At 37.3% G+C, this 20902-nt stretch overlaps 1 protein-coding gene across 2 annotated transcripts in view; it reads left to right on the top strand.

Moving 5' to 3' along the window:
- MIGA1 (mitoguardin 1) overlaps nt 1–20894 on the top strand; it is a 34549-nt gene extending 13655 nt beyond the window's left edge. For both annotated transcript variants that reach the window (XM_057375177.1, XM_057375168.1), the window contains exons 8-16: nt 7743–7843; nt 14810–14928; nt 15111–15183; nt 15532–15618; nt 15742–15840; nt 16155–16289; nt 17454–17507; nt 18141–18257; nt 18596–20894. In XM_057375177.1, the coding sequence (XP_057231160.1) occupies nt 7743–7843; nt 14810–14928; nt 15111–15183; nt 15532–15618; nt 15742–15840; nt 16155–16289; nt 17454–17507; nt 18141–18257; nt 18596–18814 (1004 nt within the window). In that variant the 3' untranslated portion in view covers nt 18815–20894. The remainder of the gene's footprint in view (nt 1–7742; nt 7844–14809; nt 14929–15110; nt 15184–15531; nt 15619–15741; nt 15841–16154; nt 16290–17453; nt 17508–18140; nt 18258–18595) is intronic.
- Nucleotides 20895–20902: the final 8 nt, after the last annotated feature.

Raw genomic sequence — 20902 nt, 5'->3', positions numbered from 1 at the left:
GTTGCTCTAATCATTATTTTCATTATGATTTAAGTATTAATATGTTATTACTAATGCATTTAGCAACCTTATAGTCTTATGAATTTGGTTTTTTTCATTTGAGTTTGGTAATTGGTCTTATTTAGTAAACTAAAGATACAGAAGGACTCTTAATAGAGTACAACTTTATAAGKATTCTTATCTCATTCTTTCCTATTCTTGGGGGCAAGTGGAATGCAAGCAGGCCCCAATCAGTGGGGCACTTAAGATMTTCTTTAAGTCTTATTGCTTAAAGTTGAGCATATGTCTTTAATACTTTAAGCTCTTAAAATGTGTTTGTGTGCAGCTGGGTTTGCAGGGCCAGTTCCTGAGCAGCGTCACTGGAGTCGGCAGCGTTCTGTAAAACTGTCTGCCCTGAAATTCAGGGGAAGACTCAAATTATTAGGCTGTCCTTGCAGAGTTTGTGTCAAATATGCTTCATTCTGAATACAGAGTCCAAGTGATAGCCCAAAATTGGCTGCATCTTCTGATGTTTATTTCACTGGGGATTAGCAGTTGTATAGCTGGTTCTGTCTTTGTTAATTCAGGGGAGAGAAGGTATCAGTTTTTTCTCACACTGTCTTCATACTGTAAATGGAATTAACTGCTGGACAGCATGTTTTTCTTTCAATGGAATAACAAATGAATATGTGGGTTCCTTCAGTCAGGCTGTCTCTTGCTTACTTTGAAATGTCAACATCCCTATAGCATGATGTACTGGCTAAAGAAAAACCTTYCCAGAAATCTTACTTTGACAAGGACATCTTGAATGGTTCCAGGCCCTTGTGCTGTGTCCAGCAAAGTAGTTTTTATGCCAGAATACTAAACTGTTTACCGTCTTGGGTTTTATATAGGAAACTAATTTGAAGAAAAAAAAACTTGAACAAGCAATTAGAAACACAACAAGTTTCAGGAGCTGAGCAACAGTTACTGGTTATTACTGTCCCTTTTCATCACTGCATGTGCTAATGTCTACTCTTTGAAGAAATTCATGGATGGAAAGTCAGAAAGGTGGCAATGAATTGCCTTGGAAAGAAGCAAGGGATACTCTTAATATGCACATCCTGCTTTTAAGTACCCACTCACAGGTGTAGAAGAACTGAGGCCASAGGGAGAAATTCACTTATTTTTGAGACTCTTCTCTCAGTACAGTGAGAAGGCTTTTCTATCTAACCTGCTTATAGAGGCCTCTGGCATAGAAAAAGTACTAAAGGTAGTGATTTCTAGATGTGTAAGCCTGAAAATTAGCCTTGTACTTCCTTCTTCTCTAAATATGACATTGCATTTTGAAMCTGCTCTGCATCCCCATGAGTTAATGTACTGTCACACTGAGTGGAGCTGAACAGACCAYTCCATTGTCACTAGAAAGTGTCTGTGCAAAAATAGCAGAAGGCTGCCCTTGGTTTTGAGATGTGAAGAACTGAGAAAAGGCAGTGACGTTAACTCRGATGACTGAGGTGTCTGGCAGGCTCCCCAGGGCTGTGCTCTAAAGCCCTGGTGGATGGTCTCAGCTTTGAAAAGAGCAGCACTGGAATTCAAACTGGACTTTGCTGTGGACAGCAGAGATGTGATGCTTTCTGAACTACAGGAGAATGGGGTACCCCTGTGAAGAGGGGTRACAACTTTGTGCTGCACATCCATCTAAACAGTCCAGATTAGAAAACTTTGCTTGGTTGCCAGATCTTCTCTCTCAAATCAAATACAAGTACAAAAACTGTTACCTGAACTGTTAGGCTTGAAAACAGAAGAGTGGTCAGAAGCCAAACTTTTCTATAAAGGGTTTGAGATGATCCTTTTCTATAAAGGATTTAAACCTTAAAATCAGGAAAGATCCACTAATTCTTAGCTTCAAGGTAAAGAAGTTATAGAAAGGGGTAACCCTGTGTAAATGTAGAACCTTATAATGTGCAGTTATGAATCAATGTTTACATTTTCAAAGAAATGAAATGCTGCGTGATAGGGAGAAACCTCATAGTGACATGTAGTTTACATAAGATAGACATCTCGAATCTGTTTCAGGATCATGTGTCTCTGTTGAGCAGAGTCAGAGAAGTAAAACAGAGAAGTGAAYGCATGCACACATCTATTTTGTGTTTCCTAACCTGATTTCTCAGCTTCAGCACACATGATGTGTTAATTCAGGTTATAGAATATACATTAAATGCTGCTTTATTTTCTTAAAAAGCAGATTTCAGCAATGTAGCACCACACGTGTTTACTCTGCCTTTTCCTTGAGGTTGTGTAGTTCCTCMTGGTGAGGTCTTTCTATTTTGAGATTTTGGTTTTACAGTGAAGCATGCTACAATGATTTTGGCACAGCTTTCACAGGTCATATCCTCTATAATAAAATGATATTTTTAGCTTTTTGATAATTCCTTTGCTTGAAAAAAAATTGCAGCTGTGAGAACCTATTCAGTTATCAAATTTATGGAACAAATCTTAGCAGATTTAAATCTTGAAAGAATAATTTCATATATTGCCATCCAGAATATCAAATTTATATAGTATTTCCTAATACTCTAATTTAACACAGCAATGTGTATGGATTACAGGAAATAAATTGAACTTAAATTCCTTTCTTAGGTACACTTGATTTTTATATGGAGAGACTAAAATGATTACTCATGTAATTTTTTGCTGTTTATGTACCTTTGAAATATGAGAGCACTAGAATATAAGAGCAGTAGCTTTGTTGTTTTGTTTTATACACCATTAAACATCTGGTACTCTGCAGATAATATAACATTATGGACAAAGTCACCATCTTGAGTGCCTGAAAATAGCCAAATTATTATTAACATCAGAGAAATTGTTACTATTTGTTTCCASAGTATTTGGAAAATCTCTTGAAGATTATGAGGATATTTTAGGCAAATTGTATCTTTTTCCAGATGAYAAATATTGCAAATCAGTACATCTCAGTTTTCAGGTGGATTTTATTCCTTATGTGTAAATGGAATGGTTTGTACTATTAAGTTTTTATAAGCATTCTCTGCTTATGAAGAATGTATTACTGTCATCTATACACATGCTTTTAATTCAGCTTTTAATCAGCTGTAGCACTTCTGTTTTAAGAATAACATCAAAGTAATACAGAGCACAGTGACTGAAGAACATCTTGTGTTTTGCATATGATAATTAGGTGAGAACCCAGTGTCTTGGAAAATTGACCTTTTTATACTTGTATGAGTGTATTGTAAGTAGAAGGCTTTTATGTGAATCCTGAATGTTATAGTTGTGCTTGGAAACAATTGTGAAAGCTCTGTTGAGTCAACTTTTTCTAAGGAAGTGAGATTTGGCTTTCTATTCACACATAAACCAAAGATTATTCCCTGCATGGGAACTWCTGAGGTTCCTGTTAAGGATGTGATTTGAAGGCTCAGCAATAAGCTCAGCCAAAGCTACCTTGAAAAAGGCCCATGAGTGCTGGTAGGGAGGTGAAATTGCAAACACTGATCACCTTGTGCTGGTCTGTGCTCCGTTTTCCCCAATTCTTCCCCATTAGGCAGCTTTGATTGCCAGATTCCTGGTCTCACACTGCTGAGCAAAAGCTCTGAGTTCACAGCAGGGCCCTGCTGGAGGTGTGAGCACCTACTGAGAGCCAGGCTGGAGTATCTTCTGGGGTTTGGTGGGTGTGGGAGGACTGTTACTTTGTTTTCTAAAGAAATCTGTCACTTCGGTTTGCATCAGAGCAGTCCCAACAAAGAACCATGAGACATGCTGAACTCGTGATACATGCTGATGTACTGGTAGAATACARGATTTGATTCTATATTTTAAAAATACCTTGACCTGAAATACATTCTCACGCTGAAGTCAGTAACAGCTTTGGGTTTATGTGGTTAGATGAGGTGTCTCCTGCTATCCCAGATATTTGTGTCATTGGAGAATGTAAACATATAATTTAACAGTAGGTGCACAGTGGTCTGTGTGGGTACCCTGCTCCGTTCTTGGCTTACCTTTTTTAACCTGTGGCTGTATGACCCAGTCATCATAAGGTGCCACCTGGRGGTCAGGATTGTTTTCTTTYTATAAAGACARCTTGGCCTAAAATTCACTGCYTTYTAARTGCAYCCTGTATKACTTCATGTAATACTTTAGCAGCTRCTTGGTAGAACTGAKGGTCAGCACTCTCAGAATTATGACTATTTGTAAATGTAAATAAAGCTGCTTTTGGATGTTTCAGTAACAGGAGTGACAAACCGCTGTGCCACTTGTGACTATCTACAAAGGCTGTGACACACACTCATGGAACTGATCCGTGTTGATTCATGCTGCTGTGCTGTCTGAACTGGATTATTGTAATTCCTTTCACTGGGCATGAAGCCACGCATTGAATGGGCCTGAGCACACAACGTGGGCTGGCAGAACATTGGGCCCCTGCTGATCTTAGGGTACCATGACTTTTCTTAAGTGGACTCCTTTGTAAGGTTTTTTTCCTTTTCAGAGTCTATAAAGTTTCTCCTTTCTCATCCTGCTTTCCTGCTTGTGCTGTGTTAACTGCATTGATTTTCCAGTGAAGTGGGAGGGCTGGGCAGAATAGGGAGCCATGACTTTAATGGTGGTACTTGGAACTAAAATCCGTAACTCCCAGTGAGTTCTTTACCAGGGGGTAAGTGCTTTCCTTTTTTAGATGTGTCAACTAAGTGCCAAACTCACTTGTGAACTCCTGCCATGTTTCATTCAGGGTTGGCAGGAAGGTAAGGTATAAAGAGTTTTAAAACATTATGTGAAGGTGAATTCTTCCCAGTTGAATACTAAAAAGTTAATTTGTGTGCCGTTATGAAGGCCAGATTTTGCTCTGGGAATTTAGAGGGTTAGCTTTGTGCTCTGTTTTACCATGCAAACCTACCAGAGCAAAGACAAATAATTATTCCAGATTAGTACTTTGTGAATAGATGTGAAAATAGCTTGTTTTTGGCATCTTTTTTTTTTTTTTATCTTGTTTAGTTTTAAATAGATGGTTGTTTGCAAAAGCTTATAAAACTAGGATTAATTTCACAGGCTTTAGTAGTCCTCCATGTTTTTCTTTTTTTTTAATAACTTAACCTAACTTTAGGACCACATATGCATTTTAATGCATTACTATCAAGAGCCATGATGGTAACATCTGAAACTCTGCTTCATCCTCCTTGCAAAAATAAGTGAACCCAAAATAACTCCTTGGCTCCTCAAATAAGTGAAGTGTATTTGAAGCTCACATACTTGTTGGTATTCCCTTCCTGAAGTTATTAGGATCCATAAGAACTCGGGATGAGTGTGTGAGCAGTTGCAGGCACTGGTGGGTGTGTTCTTCTTGCAGCTGTTCATTCCAGGAGTCTCTTTGTGCCACTGTCTCTTTTTCTCGTATTCTTGTGTCTAAGAATGTTCTGCTGGTCCTTGCATGGTATGTACATCCAGCTGTAACTTAATTTTCACCCTGGTGAAATTCCATAGTGAATTTTCATAATAGCGTGCTCTCTTCACAGTGTGGGTATTGATAAGCACCTGCTTGGCTGAGGATATTTTGGGGCATTAGGGTGGTGGTGGCCAGAAAGTCAGAAATAGCTGACAAGGCTGTTTTGCTTTCTTTAGRGAGGCTGTGCTTTGTGTGCACATATCACTTGCCAAAGGTATTATTTCACTCAGCATTACCAACCTTATTTTTAATCTTTTTTTTTTCCTCTTAACATGCAAATTTTTTGTCTTTTTCTGTAGCAGTGAGAACTTTCTTTGAGTAAAAACATAGGTATTCCATATTCAACTAACTAAAATGTTAAAAACATATTGGCTTGGTGATAGTTTTAGGCCATATTAGAAAACTTGGAAGTATGAATTTTTCARCAAAGATAGATTTACTCAAAATTATTCACTCCCAGTTATTCACTCCCAAGTTTCATGTAGTCTATAATGGGCTGAATCAAGATTTACAGAAGAACCCCTAATTCTGTGCTGTTCTGGGCTGTGGTTCCTTCATTTACACCATTTAAAAAAATATATATATGTGGAATAAATTTTAGTTAAATAGCATTCCTGTTTATATGTAATCAATCACATAACCCAGAGCTAAATAATTCAGAATCATTTGGTGATGTGTTCTTGTCATTGAGCTATAAACTTGCATATAACAGTGGAAGCAACTTAGGCAAAAGGAAAGATTGAAAAAAGAAAAAAAATCTGCAACCAAGCTATAGATGCCTGTACTACCCTGGGTTTGGCACTATCACTGCAGTTTCAGCAACTTTTATGTGAAAAMGTGATATTAGAAAATCATCTAATGTAATATTAGAAGAGAATTAATGCAAATCATGAGCTAGAAATAAGAAAGAAACATCATGTTACCCATCTACTCCAAGCAGACCTCAGTCTAGCGCTTTACAAACCACAATTTGATTTTCTGTTTCAGCTTTTCAGATTCCAGTATGTGATTGTTTCTCAACCARCTTGAAAGCTGCAGTACTTTTCCTCTTGGTTTTAAGAGGTCAAAAGAAAGAACCAATAAGAATGAGCTGAAAAAAGCAGACACTTCATATGAATATTGGTGAAGCTGTRATTACAATTTGCCTAACTCACTCTAGTAAAATCTTTGTCCAAACTTYGTATAATTTTTTCCCTCAGTGAATATTCTCAAAGACAGATGATTGTTCTGTGCAGTTTTTGAGCTGTCATTCCAAGTCTGTAACCAATAAAACCATAACAACCACCAAAGTAATAGTTAAATAGTGTGGATTTGTAGCATTTCAAGTGATGAGTAAACCATCCCAGTAAATTGGCATTTGGCCACTTCTCTATGTAATGGTGTTTTTAATGAAGTATTGCCCTAGCAACAGGTCTGGATGACATTGGGTAGCTGCTTGCTGCTGACTCTTGGAGATAAAACAGACTTTTAGGAACACATGTGTAATGTCTGAAGGTAAAGTAACCCAAAATAAATACATCTGCTCCACTGGGAATRTAGGATGGGTCACATCAGCCAAAGTCTGACTTACTGATTTACAAATTTAATCCTTCTGTGAAAGTGTTTCTATATATGAAAATAAAACCATCTAAGAAGTACAACACTTGAAATCTAAGAATAAAATAAAGCAAAACTGAGAGAAGCTGTATTGCAGATGATTCTAAGCAAAAAAATATCAGTTATTTTAAAGGCTTTAAGAATTTTGATACTGTAGGAMATACTTCTGGATGTGTTATTTCAATGGAGAAGGTTTTTGGGGTAAGAGGATGCAGCGAAGATTAACAATGTCACTTGCTCTCCTGAAGAACCAGCAAGTGAAAAAAGGCATGAGAYGAAGAAAGTGAAACAAATTCAAGTGAAACTAAAACGTGGGTATGGKGTTTTGTTTATTAATGGACTTTTATTTAGAATGGTATTTCTTGGTGACTAAGACATTGAGCAATTTGTAACATAACACAGCCAAGTCAAAACCTTCGAGAGTCTAGATCAATATAGCAAAGTAATATAAKATAGAGAGATCTTCTCAAGTCTATAAAAGAAAAGGCAAAAACCTTGGCCAAGTCTTTTTCTTCTTCCAATTCATTGTRGATGATATTTGAAAATATACTTTWAAGGCAGACACAGTCACTTTCATATATGTTAGTAGGTCATAAAAGAATTTACTCTYATAGCAGTACAATGTTGTGCCTTCCAAATGAAACACTGTGTTAAAGTATACATGAATCACTTTTTCAAGACTTAAATGAAATTTTCTGATAGTCTAATAAACCTTTTTTTAATTTTGAAGATAAAAATACAGACATTACTGTGAAGGATAATACGGATGATTTCTGCCTTCGAGATACATTAAGTATTGCATCCACAGACTCCTTTGTTTCCACAGCTGAGGTAAGACTCTTAAAGATTGCTTTTTAAAAGGTTTTTTGATCTATTTGAACAGTGAACAGAAGAATCCTAATTTTTTGCTAATCATTGTAAGCAAAATGTATATCTCTTAAGGGGAAAAAAGAAGCTTTCCAGGCTTAGCTGGAACCAACATTTTTTATTTGTTTGTTTGGTTTTTATGCACTGACATAATGTATCCCCAACTCCTCCTAAATAGAAGGGGATAAAGAAGAAACTTTTGAAAAATATATCACATTTTCATGAGTTTGGAAGAAGTCAGTTGAGCCTGTAGTAGTTCCCTTCACCATGATTTATATTTTCCTATTCTTTTTTTTCCTATTGCCTTACCATGCTTTAAAGGTGTATGAAGAAAGTTTTGTGTTTTTTGGAGCTGGGGGGTTTTGTGAGAGGAAATTATTAGAAATTGACAGCTACCCATTTTAGCATGTTCCATGCACAATATGGGGTCACCAGTTTGAGCTGTTGCTCTGTGGTTGCACCATGATTAAATTGCTTTATAGGAACCAGGGCTCTGAGACTCTGTCCTGGGGACCTTCTGGGCAAATGTTGTTGTCCCCCTTCTGGGGACTCTGTTGTGGGGCTGAGTTGCTGGGGAAGTGTTGTCTGGCTGTCAGGGTGTGCAGGGACCCGACAGCTCCCTGGAGCCACCACTGGGAAGGGGCCTCAGGCTGGCAGTGACAGTCCCTGAAGGAGGAGTGTGACTGCCAGGGAGCCTCCCCACTGGTCAGACTGGGAAAACAACACAATGCACTTCATCACTCGCTGTCATCCTCTGGGGTAAGAGCACACAGGACACATAATAATCTCTGGTTAACAGGACATTGCCTGTTAGCTGGAGTCTGCTACAGCTCCCTTGAAGCGTTTGAAAGAGWCTCATAAGCAGCGACACACTTACTTGAATGAGGAATATCTCCTTCTGTAGTCTCTGGGGAGCTGAAGTGATCTTGAATAGCACTCTTCTCCAAAAAACAGGAGAGGCAGCTGGCCTCAATAGATCCATTTTGTGATAGATATTGCTCTCATATATGCACTRTGACTAAACTACCAAACTCAGACAGTTGTAAAAAGAGAGAATTGCACATGCATTCTTGCTATTGTTTTGACTTGGTTTTCTATAACGCAATTACCTTGATTTAGTAATTCACATTAAATTGTGATTATCTTGATTTAGTAATTCACATGAAGTTGTGATGCCTAGCATCCATTCCTAGCAAGGATTGTATCCATAGAGACTGGTTACTCTTTGCTGTAATTTGGACAAGGCCACAATTCAAGCTTGGTTCAACTCTACCAGCTCATGAGAGGAGCTGTAAACCATTATTGTTTGTACACTTTGTATCTTTCTTTTTTTTTTTTCCCAATGAGCTTTCATTGTGTTTTTGCAAGTATGTGAAGAAGGGAACAATCCCTTATGCTTACTTGTGTTGCTTGGCTTAAAAAGAAGTCAWACCCAACCAACCAAGCAAACAGAAAACCCCAGGAGATGTATCACCTCAGTGGAATCATCGTCCTCTCCTGAAGCTATACTGTCACAATATCTGCTAAAAAATATTTGAGTCAAAATTGGAAACATAATTATCTTTAAATATCCTGAAAATATTCTCTACAATTTAATACCTCAAAGCCACTTCTGTCAACTTGTYCTTCCAGGACTAAGTTATGAAGATTTTCTCTTCAGCTGTTCTAGCCTTTGCCARTAGCAGATTTTCTCAGATTTTATTGAAGAATCTAGTGAAATTCGTAGGTGACAGAAGCCCTGAAGATGAGTAGAACATGAACAAATTGYAGTTTGGTGTTTGGGCCAGAACACCATCCATGTAAACAGGAGCCACTGGGCTCAAACCACAGGGTCAGTTAACTCTGTAGTAGCTGCAGGGCATCCTTGTGTGGTGCAGACAAAAGCAAGCTGAGGATTGCCATTCCTGCACGAATACACTGTTACATTGGTTTAACATTTTGTCTGTCCTCAGGAGGGTGTGTGTGGGGGAATTGCTTTACATAATGGCAATGAGAAGGAGCAAGAACTGCTTCCCAGWGTATTCAGCTGTTGGTAGAGAACAGTAATTGCTTTAACTGGATTTGAATTGACATACCAGGTTCTTTTATTCTAGACATGATGATGTCAAGTAGCTTCCTCTTGCTTATCTACTTTTTAAAAATTTTTCTTTTGTTCTTGCACTTGCAAAACAGTGGAATATTTTAATTTAGGCTAAGAGGTCTAAGGCTTTTCCAGCTTTGGATTTGTCTCACCTAGGGGCCAAATAAGACAGTTATGCTTTTATCATAAGTTCCCTGATTGTAGTTACAGCATTAGTAACTGTCCTAAACTCCACATCCTGATAGAACTGTTTAGCAAAGTTTTTAGTTCTGAAATTCATACATGTGTTTATACTCTGTGATTTTGTCCTACTGGAACCAGTAATTTCACCTTCCAGGAAATTAGAATGTAGCACCATTTTTTGTGGCCTCATCACGCTGCAAGCTGTGTGTTGACAGTTCCTTGGCTTTCTTCTACTCTGCATCCTGTCCCAAGGAGCAGAACTCAGTGTTTTGTGTGACTCTGATTTTGGAGACTGGAAACTGTGTTCGTGTTTCAGTGCTGACACACAGAGTCAGGTCAAATTTAGCTCCCTGCTTGTAGGAGAGAGAACAGTCATAAAACAAGACACAGATAGATGCCTGAATGGAAATTGATAGGGATACTGCTTAGGAGGCAACAAGAATGTCATGCTGTGTTATATTAGAACAAAATATAGGAAAGAGCTGTACAAAACTGGGACAGTTGGCAGGGTTTGCATCACGTGCCCTTTTGATGAGCTCTACAGGATAGCAGGAAGATGTGCCAAAACTTCAACTTGGCCATGGCTGATGATCAAGAGAGTGCTGAGGATCACTCATTTGATGACTTCTCATATAAAGCTGTGCCTGTCTGGGCACCTGTAACACACAGGTGCCTGAATTCTTATAAAGACATTTTAGGCAGAGTTGCCATCCCCAGACCAGACAGACTTCTGTTCTTGTAAACACTTAGGCTCCAGAAGCACTGCAGAAGGGATGGTAAACACAACTGTTAGCCCTAATTGGGTTATTAATACTATTTACTGTGATAAACAATGGTATTTTCTTCCCCATTTGAGCCTGGCTGCCATCAGCTTGTGTTGATGGGTTTAGTATACTTTTCACACTCGTGCTTTCCCATCCACTGTGATCAAAATAGCTGCCACCTTTGGCAACAATACAGCAGTGAGAGTGCCAGACAAAGGCCTGTRCCCTCTCTTTCCTGGCTTCTTTTCCATCTTCCTAACAGAACCTCTTCCCTGCTCTCCCTGACAGCGAGCTTTGTTGCTGCCTCTTCATTGTCTGTGCTCAAACATTTACCACATCTTATTTTCATATTTTGACTAGTACTGAATCTGTAGTTCTGTTATAAAATAAACATTGCTTTCCTTGTTAAAATGTTAACTCAGTCCAAAGCTTGGGAGATTTTTTTAAACTTGTGAATAAAGCCTTAGTTGCTTTTCATCAGTGACAGCTTTTCTGTTTTCTTCCAGATCGTAGATGGAACACACCAATTCATAATTTCAATTTATTAAAATACCATCTCAAACATTTTAGTTACTTATCACCACTGCACCTTCCAAATCCCAAAACATGTTTCACTTYACCCTGCAGCTTACATTTTTAAAAGAAAATATTTTCTCTAAGTGTCTTTATCTTTTAAAGAGATCATCATCAGCATTATTAATATAGGGTAAATGTAATTTCATGTAAGGAATGCTGAATGTGCCAGTAAAGAATTCCTAACAGGTCTAGCATTGYTTATTTTTGTTACATTCATGTAGGTGGTTATTTTGGTAGTCAACAAGGTCTTGATGCACAGCTGAGAATTTTTTCTATTTATTAAGAAACAACTTGTGGGYGGCAAATAAGAGTACTGTGCCTGTTCCTTAAACCAAAGCAGTCAGGGAATCCTCGACTTAAAAACGATTGCAAGTGGCAAAGGTTTGGTGCTTTGGAGCAATTATTTCAGCATTTCTTTACTGCAGGTAAAGTTCAGCCTTAAGGCTGAACTCTCCAGAGAAAACTGATGCCTGAACAATATCCATGTTGTCATCTTCAGAGGCTGCTCTGCAGCACGGCAGGCTTAGACACGAGTTAGAGCTACAAGCTTTGGAGTTTTGAAGGTGTACATGTTACTAAAACATAATAAACTTAGATGGCTGCACTGCAGGTCATCATAAATGTCCTTGTGGTGGTCACTGGCCACTCTTTCTTTCTCGGGCCTTGAATAGACTGAAGGAAAGCCTTCCAAGATGAGATTGCTGCTGTAGTGTCAATCACCTCTTCATCTCTTCTTTGCATTTTCATGTTCTTCTCCTTGTACCCACCCCCAACCCTGAGGAAGTAGCAGACATTTAGGGGCTGGCATGTCAGGTCCATCACCACCAGCCTGTGTGTTACTGGCAGCTGCCAGCACTGTTGGTAGCTGTGATGGAGCTCCTTGTCATCCCTGGAGGTGTGTGAAGAGTCTCCAAGTGCAGTGGCTGTGCACAGAGGTGACCACTAGAGAATGGCAAGAAAGGACTCCAGGAGCTTTCCAGTGTCCAGCGTAGCTGTAAATGCCAGGATGTGGATGCTGGAGCTTTCTGACAAATACTGAAGCCCTTTTGAGGAAAGTGCCTAGGGGTACATAGTGGGATCATCACTCAGTTTCCTAAATATCTGAGGAAGATTTGCCTGAAGTTCACTAGTAAGAACTAATATAATCCCTTTTACCAGAGAAATTATAACCTCCAAGAGAGGGGCAGCTGTTTACAAAGTGCATATGTGTTCACAACCTGTTTCTTCTCATGATTTGCAAATGAAATAGTGTAAATGGAATGTTTTATGGCTTCAGTAATAGCTGCATCAGGTAAGAAATAAATTAGCATATGTATTGTGTTCTGGTTTGGTCTTTGGAAAATATATATGTATTGTTCCACAATTAATACTTCCTCAACCATAACATGAAAGAAGGAATTCTGGAGAAAGGTAGAACAGATATAAACAAGAAAAAGTGAAAATCCTATTACACTATGTATTTATGTATATGTGTCTCTCTGTGTGTTTGTATATTGATGTTTTACATCTGAAAGAAATTAATATATTCCTGCTTCTTCCAGTTGGCTGAATGATTCCMTCCTGTGTATTTTCAGTTAAAAGCTGTGTAGCTTTCTTTGTTTAGTAAGAACATATATTTTCAGGTGGATTTTTTGAATATTATTAAACTGAAAAAAATCTTTGGTCTTAATAGCTGTAGGTCTCTTTAAGGAAGTCAGCTTACTCTGGTCTGTTCTTTTAATAGAAAAACTTATAAAACAAATGCATACTTTTAGAATGAAAATACTTTCAAACTAGATAAATTCTGAAAGTGAACATTACTCATTTAGGTATATTTTGTTGACCTTAAAAGTTTTCTTCATTTATTCTCTAGCTATGGTCTTGACTGTTGAGTCTGAATTCAAGAAGTTTATAGAAATCTTATAGAAATACAGAGGGGTGTTTTTGGCTTGGTTTTCGTAGGTGCTTTTAGCCAAACAAATCAATTTAAAATGGAACCTGACAATTTATGGAAGGAATTGTATGTATTTGCCAACAGTAAAAGGATACTGGTATGAGTGATAAAAAAACCCCCAGTGCAAGTTCCAGCAAATAAACACCATCTAACAACGTGTGACGCTGCAGAACACCAGATTTCTGTACTGAAATCTCAAACTTATTCATGTGCTGAAATGTTTCCATGGACAAAAGCAGATATTGGCATGTGTTTATACTCTCCCTTCAGCAGGAGAATTGATTTGGTTGTTGCTACAGTGGACTCCTCTGGAGTGTGTGGAGAGGGCACTCTGGGATCATTGGGATACTGGGCTGTGTGGCCTCAGGGACAGGAAAAGCTGCTCAGCATAGATTGTTTCATGACAGAAAAGTTTCATGGAGGTGTAACATAAAGTTACATGTTAATGTGATGTTTTAAAATCATTCTTAGATATAGGTTAACTTTTTATATAGTTCAGTTACCTCGAGTTTTTTTTAAAGATGTTTCTAGGCTCTGTTTTTATAGCCTAGAAAGACAGGCTTGTTTGCCCGATGCAGGATATTGAAAAAAAAAAAAAAAAAAGCTAGAATGAATTTTCTGGTCATTAACTAAACTGAATGATGTGTAAACATCAGACTTCTTTCTTTAATATTAATAATATGTTGCAATGTTTGTAGTGGGAATTGTTGCTAGACATTGTGTTGTGGATTAAATATAATACAATATAAACAGGAGTTCCCTATATTATTTATGTGCTTTGATTATTAATCTGGTTTTTGTTTTTTCTTTCTTTAAAAATGTCTACAAGTTTATGTTTATTTATATGGTAACAATAGAATTAAAACTGCCATTAATGAAAACCTTTTTGGGAGCCTGTATATAAAATGCTGAATGCTAGTGGTTTATACAGTGTGCTTTGCTAACTGGCAGACTTATTTACCAGTGAAACTAAAACAGGGGTGGGAGGATGTTACTATTTCCAGCTCCCTAAAGATTTGCATGGTGCAATCATTCAGTACTTTGTGTCCTGGCAATTATTTTAACAGCTTTGACATCCATTAGATTTAACTAGACAATTCAAAAACTTAAGTAGGCAAATTAAACACTAAAGTAAGCTGCATTTTTTTTTTATTAATTAAAGTTTTGAAACTTGGAACTGTAGCTTTCAGGTTTTAGGAGTTATAAAGTCAGTCTTATGAGGTGCTGTATCTGTTCTGTTCACCAGCTGATTGTTACCCCTTTGTTTTAAGCAGATGTAGAAAAGCATCTTTCAGTGGCATATCTGAATTGTTTTTATCTTTACACAAATTTGTTTTATCTTTACACAAATTATGTTGGAAAGCTCTGTAATGATTTTCAAAATTTTTTTTCAGCTTTCAGAGCACAGAGAAATTCGTAGCATGTATGGTCTGGATTCCCTTTGCCATTGCCCCTTGTATGAAGAAGCCATGCACTTAGCAGAAGAAGGCAAAATTTATTCACGGGTGTTAAGGTATTGATTTATGTCTCTTTCATTATTTCCATGAAAAGCAAGGATTAAAGTTAAATATTCTATCTAGATACCACTTTTTAGAAGTTCCTTGTACTGGGTATTTTTTCTAGGAATTAGACTTAGATGGCTATTTTTGTGCTTCTTTTTGTAATGGTYTTTGAAAACTTTTCTGTTTTACATAGGACTGAAATGTTTGAATGTCTGGGAGACAGTGACTTCCTTGCCAAGCTTCATTGTATTCGACAAGCTTTTCAGGTAAACAATAAGGAGGGATTTGTCTCTCTTGTTAAGCCTAAACTAAACTACATGGCATTGAAACTAGATGAATGATAGAATGTTAGTCTTTGTGGAAGCATTTTTATGGTGTAATCTGTATTTAAATATTTTCTTGTGGCTTTTAAGTTTTTATAATTCTTAAATGAGATGTACTTTCAGAGGAGTCCCAATTTGATGATTGGCTTTGGAACCTTTGCACCCAAGGCTTTGTAGAAACTTGCTAGGTATACCAGAGGTGATAATTATATGAAATTTGATTGAAGTGTTTAAGGTCACTTAGTATAACCTGTGAATGAAGATGTCTATATTTTCTGAACCCTTTTCTAGATAATTCTTTCAGAAACAGCAAACAGAATATTTCTTGCTGAAAGTGGAAGAAAAATTTTGTCTGCTTTAATTGTGAAAGCACGAAAGGTAAAAGCCTTTTTTTATCGATGTTTCATTGTTTATGTAACTTCTACCAGAATTTGCTGTCCAGGGAAAATAAAGCATCTCTCTTTTTACTTTTGCTTGATACTTACTGCTTTTACTTTACAGAATCCAAAGAAATTTGAAGATGTCTTTGATGAAATGATATATTTTTTGGAACAAACAGATCACTGGGATAATACCGAAATGGAACTTGCTGCTAGAGGAGTGAGTTGCATTTCTGAAAAGTGYTTTTGCCCTTAATAATGCCATAGGRTCTAAAAATAAATTTTTATGGTTCACAATTGTGGGAAAGGCAACTATTTTTTGTTTATGTTGCTGACTTAGAGAAATGGCATTCATCAGTTTAGTACCAGAAATCACATAACTTTTTGAACTTCTCCTTTACTGACAAAGTGTTTTTAATATTCATTAAAACAATTACAAATCTGCATGTTTATGGTGTTAGAATATAGTGCATGCTGAATTCCACTGCTGAAAGAGAAACTAGGTTACTTAGATTGTGTTCTTATTTAATATAGGTGAAAAATCTGAATTTTTATGATGTTGTTCTGGACTTCATATTAATGGATTCATTTGAAGATTTGGAAAATCCACCAATATCTATACAGAATGTAGTAAATAATCGCTGGTTAAATTCCTCTTTTAAAGAAACAGTAAGTATTCATGTGTAATGATACTAATTCATCTGTAGTACATTGCTGTGTACTGAGTGTGTATCTGAGGTATTCCTCAAAAAAATGAAACAGATTTTATTATCAGGTTTTCCTTAAGAGAATTTACAAGTTCCAAGTCTGGGCCCAAGATAGAGAATGATTGATATTTTGGAGAAAATACTTTGACTTGTCCTTCCTTTCTCTGAGGAAGTCAAATTTCAAAAGGGAAGTTTGTTAGCAACATCYTAGATATTAGATCCAGGTTTTGGTTCATAGACTAGAGATTTAGAATRAGGGACAAAGTTGAAAGGAAACAAAAGGTAATTAATACAGTACAGGCATTCAACTGTTGATTACAATTAATAAATTTTCATATGTGCCTGTTTATTTGCCAAATAGATCTCATCCCTCTGTTAGAGACACAGGTTACTGCCATGATCAGCTGGTACAGAAGCTGCTGTCATTTCATCCATTTTTATCTGTAGACTGCCAGTTTTCCTTTTATTTTTGTTTTTCAATTAAAATATCCCCTCTAGAGAAAGAAAAAAGGTAACATGCTTATATTTTTGTAGTTGTATGGTAATATTGTGTTTTGTGTGTATTAAATTCTCTTTGCAGTACTGAGGGAGTCAGATGAGGATAGTTAGAGGCTCTGAGGGAAAAAGCCCAGTGCTGATATTGGTATATTGTATTTCACAGGTCCATATTTGGACAAAACTCTGTAGCTGAATCTGAAGCTATTGCAAGAATGTTTTTGCTAAAATGAAAAAGTACATTTCAATGTGTTCACATGCCACTTTAATATCTAAAATAGTTGCTTATGTCTGAGCAAACTCTTTAKAATATAAGGGACTGGTCCTCACTTAAACCCAGTAAGTGTTGCTAACTGTGGTAGCTGTAAAACCAGTCAAGGATGCCAAATTACATTTGAATTAAACTAAAGAAAACGTTGCAAAGATGGATCTGAAATAGCAGGTATGAAGTACATATTGGTTATTTTTATCAGCTGTTTTATAGTTTGAAACTTTATGTTWTCACAAGATTGAAACTGAAGAAAATACATGTCCCCAAAATATAGAACATAGAATACAGTATTCTGCAGTTGGGTTCTTTTGAGATGGAAAATGATTTGGGGCTTGCATTGTTTTTTCTTTTCACAATTAGGCTGTAGCTTCAAGCTGTTGGTCAGTACTGAAGCAAAAAAGACAGCAAATGAAGGTAAGCTGCCCTTCAAATTATATGGAACAMAGACACTGATCATTGCCTAGGAATTTGAAATTCTTTTTGTAGCTTTGGCAGAATAAATGAGTGATGAACCCTTACTCCTGTTAATTTAGACAAGAGATTTGTCAGTTATAGGAGTTAGCTCCTGGGGGCCCTAATATCAGTTAAGCCCTTTAGCAAAAAGGCTTAACTGAAAGATTTTCAGCCTTCTGCAGGTCCAGTCAGTGGTGGTGTCAGTCACTTCTCTGACTTAGTGTCCCACACACGCATCTCAGACTTCTGCACACCGAGCTCGTGAATCTTTTCGTGGATCTCACCTGCTTGTGCTSGGGTTCTCAGCCCCATCTCCCTGCATGATCCCCACACCTAAATCACATTCAGTCCTGCCCCTTTACCTGCCTGATGTACCCTGTTCCTTGCCAGCAGCAGCAATTCTGGCACCCTGACTCTCTGTGAAGGGACTCAGGATAGAACTCCTCTGTGCCAGCAGCTCTTGCTTCCACTTTTGGAAGATTTTATTAGACCAAGGAGGGAAGTGTTAGGCTTTCACAAAGACTTAATGCTAAATAATAGAGCTTTATGCTAAATATACTGTGTAACTGTTGTCTGCAATTTTTACATCACTAGGTGCCTGATGGATTTTTTGCACATTTCTATGCTATATGTGAACATATCAGCCCTGTTTTGGCCTGGGGCTTTTTGGGTCCTAGAAATTCCCTGTATGACCTATGCTGCTTCTTCAAGGTTAGCAACATTTTTTTAATTACTATTTCTCCAAATTAAAAAAAAATCTTTCTGGTTAAAACATATTAGGATCTTATTTATTAGCATACATTTGCATTTTCCTAAGATTAAGGCTAACGGTAAGAAACCGTTGATAAATAAGTACTTCCATATAAATGTTTTAAGCTCAGAACTGTTTTTCAAAAGCTGTTTTAGCACACTTCTGTCTCAGCACCAAAATAATACATAATTGGATGCTTTTAGGGAACATGCTAAAGAAATAGCTGTTAGCATTGCATACATTTTCCTTCTTGTTAAGTGAAAACAAGTTCTTCCTTGTTTTTTCTTTCCTCCACTAGGATCAAGTGCTTTTCTTCCTCAAAGACATTTTTGATTTTGAAAAGGTGAGATACTCAACTATGGAGAGCCTGGCTGAAGACCTCACGCAGCTGCTGATCCGCCACACGGAACTGTTGCTGGCTTATCTCGGGGCAGACTCACTGAGACACGTGGGTGCCTGTGTCAGTGGCCACGGGCCCGTCGTGACCAGTGGGCTGCTAGAAGCAAAAGTGCAGTAAGCTCCAAACCTCTGGCCAATGGCAGGGAGTGCACATAGATGTGCTCTTCTCCACCCTTTTCTCTCATGCTGAAGCTGCTGTGGCTGTCACTGAGCAAGCATCTGGGAATGCGTCATGTCACTAAGTGTGGAAAAGGACTCAGGGAGGTTAAATGTACATCTGTGAAAAGAGCTGGGGAGCGTGTTGTTGTAAATACCTACATTCATTCTGCAGCTCAGCCGTTGCTGTGTTTATATTTCATATATCCCAAAGCTTTTTTCTGTAATATTCGGGTAAAGGTTATTTATGAAGTACTGTACTTTYGCACAAATGATTCGTTAAGTGAAGCTGATGGAGTTGTTTCCTTTAAAAGCTTATAGTACAAAATGTTCATTGCAGAGTCTCCAAATCATTAGGTGTCTRGATCTAGAAGTGTTTTGACTGGGGTATGTGCAGTCTCTGAACCATGTGGCTCGTGCAATAAAGTAATCATGCTCACAGAACTGAACATGTTGCCCCTGCCCCAGAATTCCATTTGTGTGGGTGTAAGCAGCCATTTGGTACTACAGTGTAATGGAGCAGTGCAGGAAATGCAAGCACCATTCGGGCAGGAATGACTGCCAGTATGCATTTTTTACTTTATTTTAGTTTAAAATGTCTAAACATCACTACGGTGTTTTAAAATATTTATTTATATTTGAAAAGCTATGCTAGCTTCACCAATTAATTTAAAACCTCCTTGTTTTAAAACCATTACTACTCCATGTGGTGGTAAATGAACCAATATTATCCTCAGTTCATATGTAGCATTTCAAAATATATTTTTAAATAAGTATGTATGATAAGATTTATTAATCGTGAAACAGAATTGAAGGCAGTGTTTTWTAATTAAATAATTTGTGTCTTTCTCCCTTCCTTGTGGGAAGTCAGGTRTCTGTYTAAGAGGAGATTTAAGCAATTGTGGCCATCTCTGTGTGGTGTAAAAGTTTGGCTCAGGCCATGGAATTTCAGACAAGAGCACAGCACCTTCAGAAGGCACRAGGGACCTTGTAGAAATGGCTTTTCCTGTTCCAGAGGTAATGAATAATGATGAGCTGTAACCTTTGAATTTCTGTGAAYTGAAGCAATGCTTCACTATTACTGTGGGCTCTAAAACTGCACTTACATATGCTTTGCCACACAAAGCCAGCCCACAAGAATCTTTCCTGTGTTAAGAAACACAGAATAATTACAGAGTAACCCCAAATATGAGATACTTGAGAGGCATGTTGTTAAAATCTAGGATATCATAACGAACTTCAACTAGAAACATTTCAACTTTGTTGCAAACACAACCCAAAAGGATGCCATTCAAAAAGAGGGCCTGTAATTCATAGATTTTACTGAAATTTACGCAAGCATTGTGCTCCTTTGTTGTACTCATTTGATAAATACAGAAATGTTGAAAATGTGTCATATTACTTGTGTGAAATGCCAACTGATTATAGTTTATTTAACAAAAAAGAATATACTCTATATGTAATAAAACAGAAATTCCAAATGCTTTTCTTGGCTATTTCYACCCTTTAACTTGCTGAACTTGGCACCATCCTCCATGCTGTACTTTTTTTTTCTACACAGTGTGTCTTCAATACAGGCATGTGAAGTTTTTTTTCACCCATCTCATTTAACTTTTGAGCAGATAAGTATGTTTAAGCTGTCTGTATTTTGGCAGCTTTTTGCAAGTTATGGAAGAGATTATATGGAGCAGTAAAAGTGTCTTGTTGGGTTCAGGATCAATAGGAATAGCTGGAAGGGGAAGGAGCAGAGTAAGTAGCATTCTACAGCAAATGTACAACCTGTAGGTAACAAAGGAAAGTGTCTGCTGGGATTTGTCTGGTCTAATAAAATGATATGAAGAAAATTWTAAAACAGAAGACAACTTTTTCACAGAATTAAAGGTACGTTGAGATTTTCATATTACTTAATGAAATGCTCGAGTTGCACATGAGATATAAATGTTTCCAGACACTTGGAAAAAAGTAAAGCCTGGAAACTTGGTCTTCAGTCAAAAATGAAAGGATTGTTTTAAACAGACAAGTTAGAAAGGTCTAATGAAAAACCAAAATA

The sequence above is a fragment of the Malurus melanocephalus genome, unplaced genomic scaffold, assembly GCF_030028575.1.
Source record: "Malurus melanocephalus ecotype Western Australia unplaced genomic scaffold, MMel_1.1 scaffold_8, whole genome shotgun sequence".
Lineage (NCBI taxonomy): Eukaryota > Metazoa > Chordata > Aves > Passeriformes > Maluridae > Malurus > Malurus melanocephalus.
This window is presented reverse-complemented; position numbering and strand designations above follow the sequence as displayed.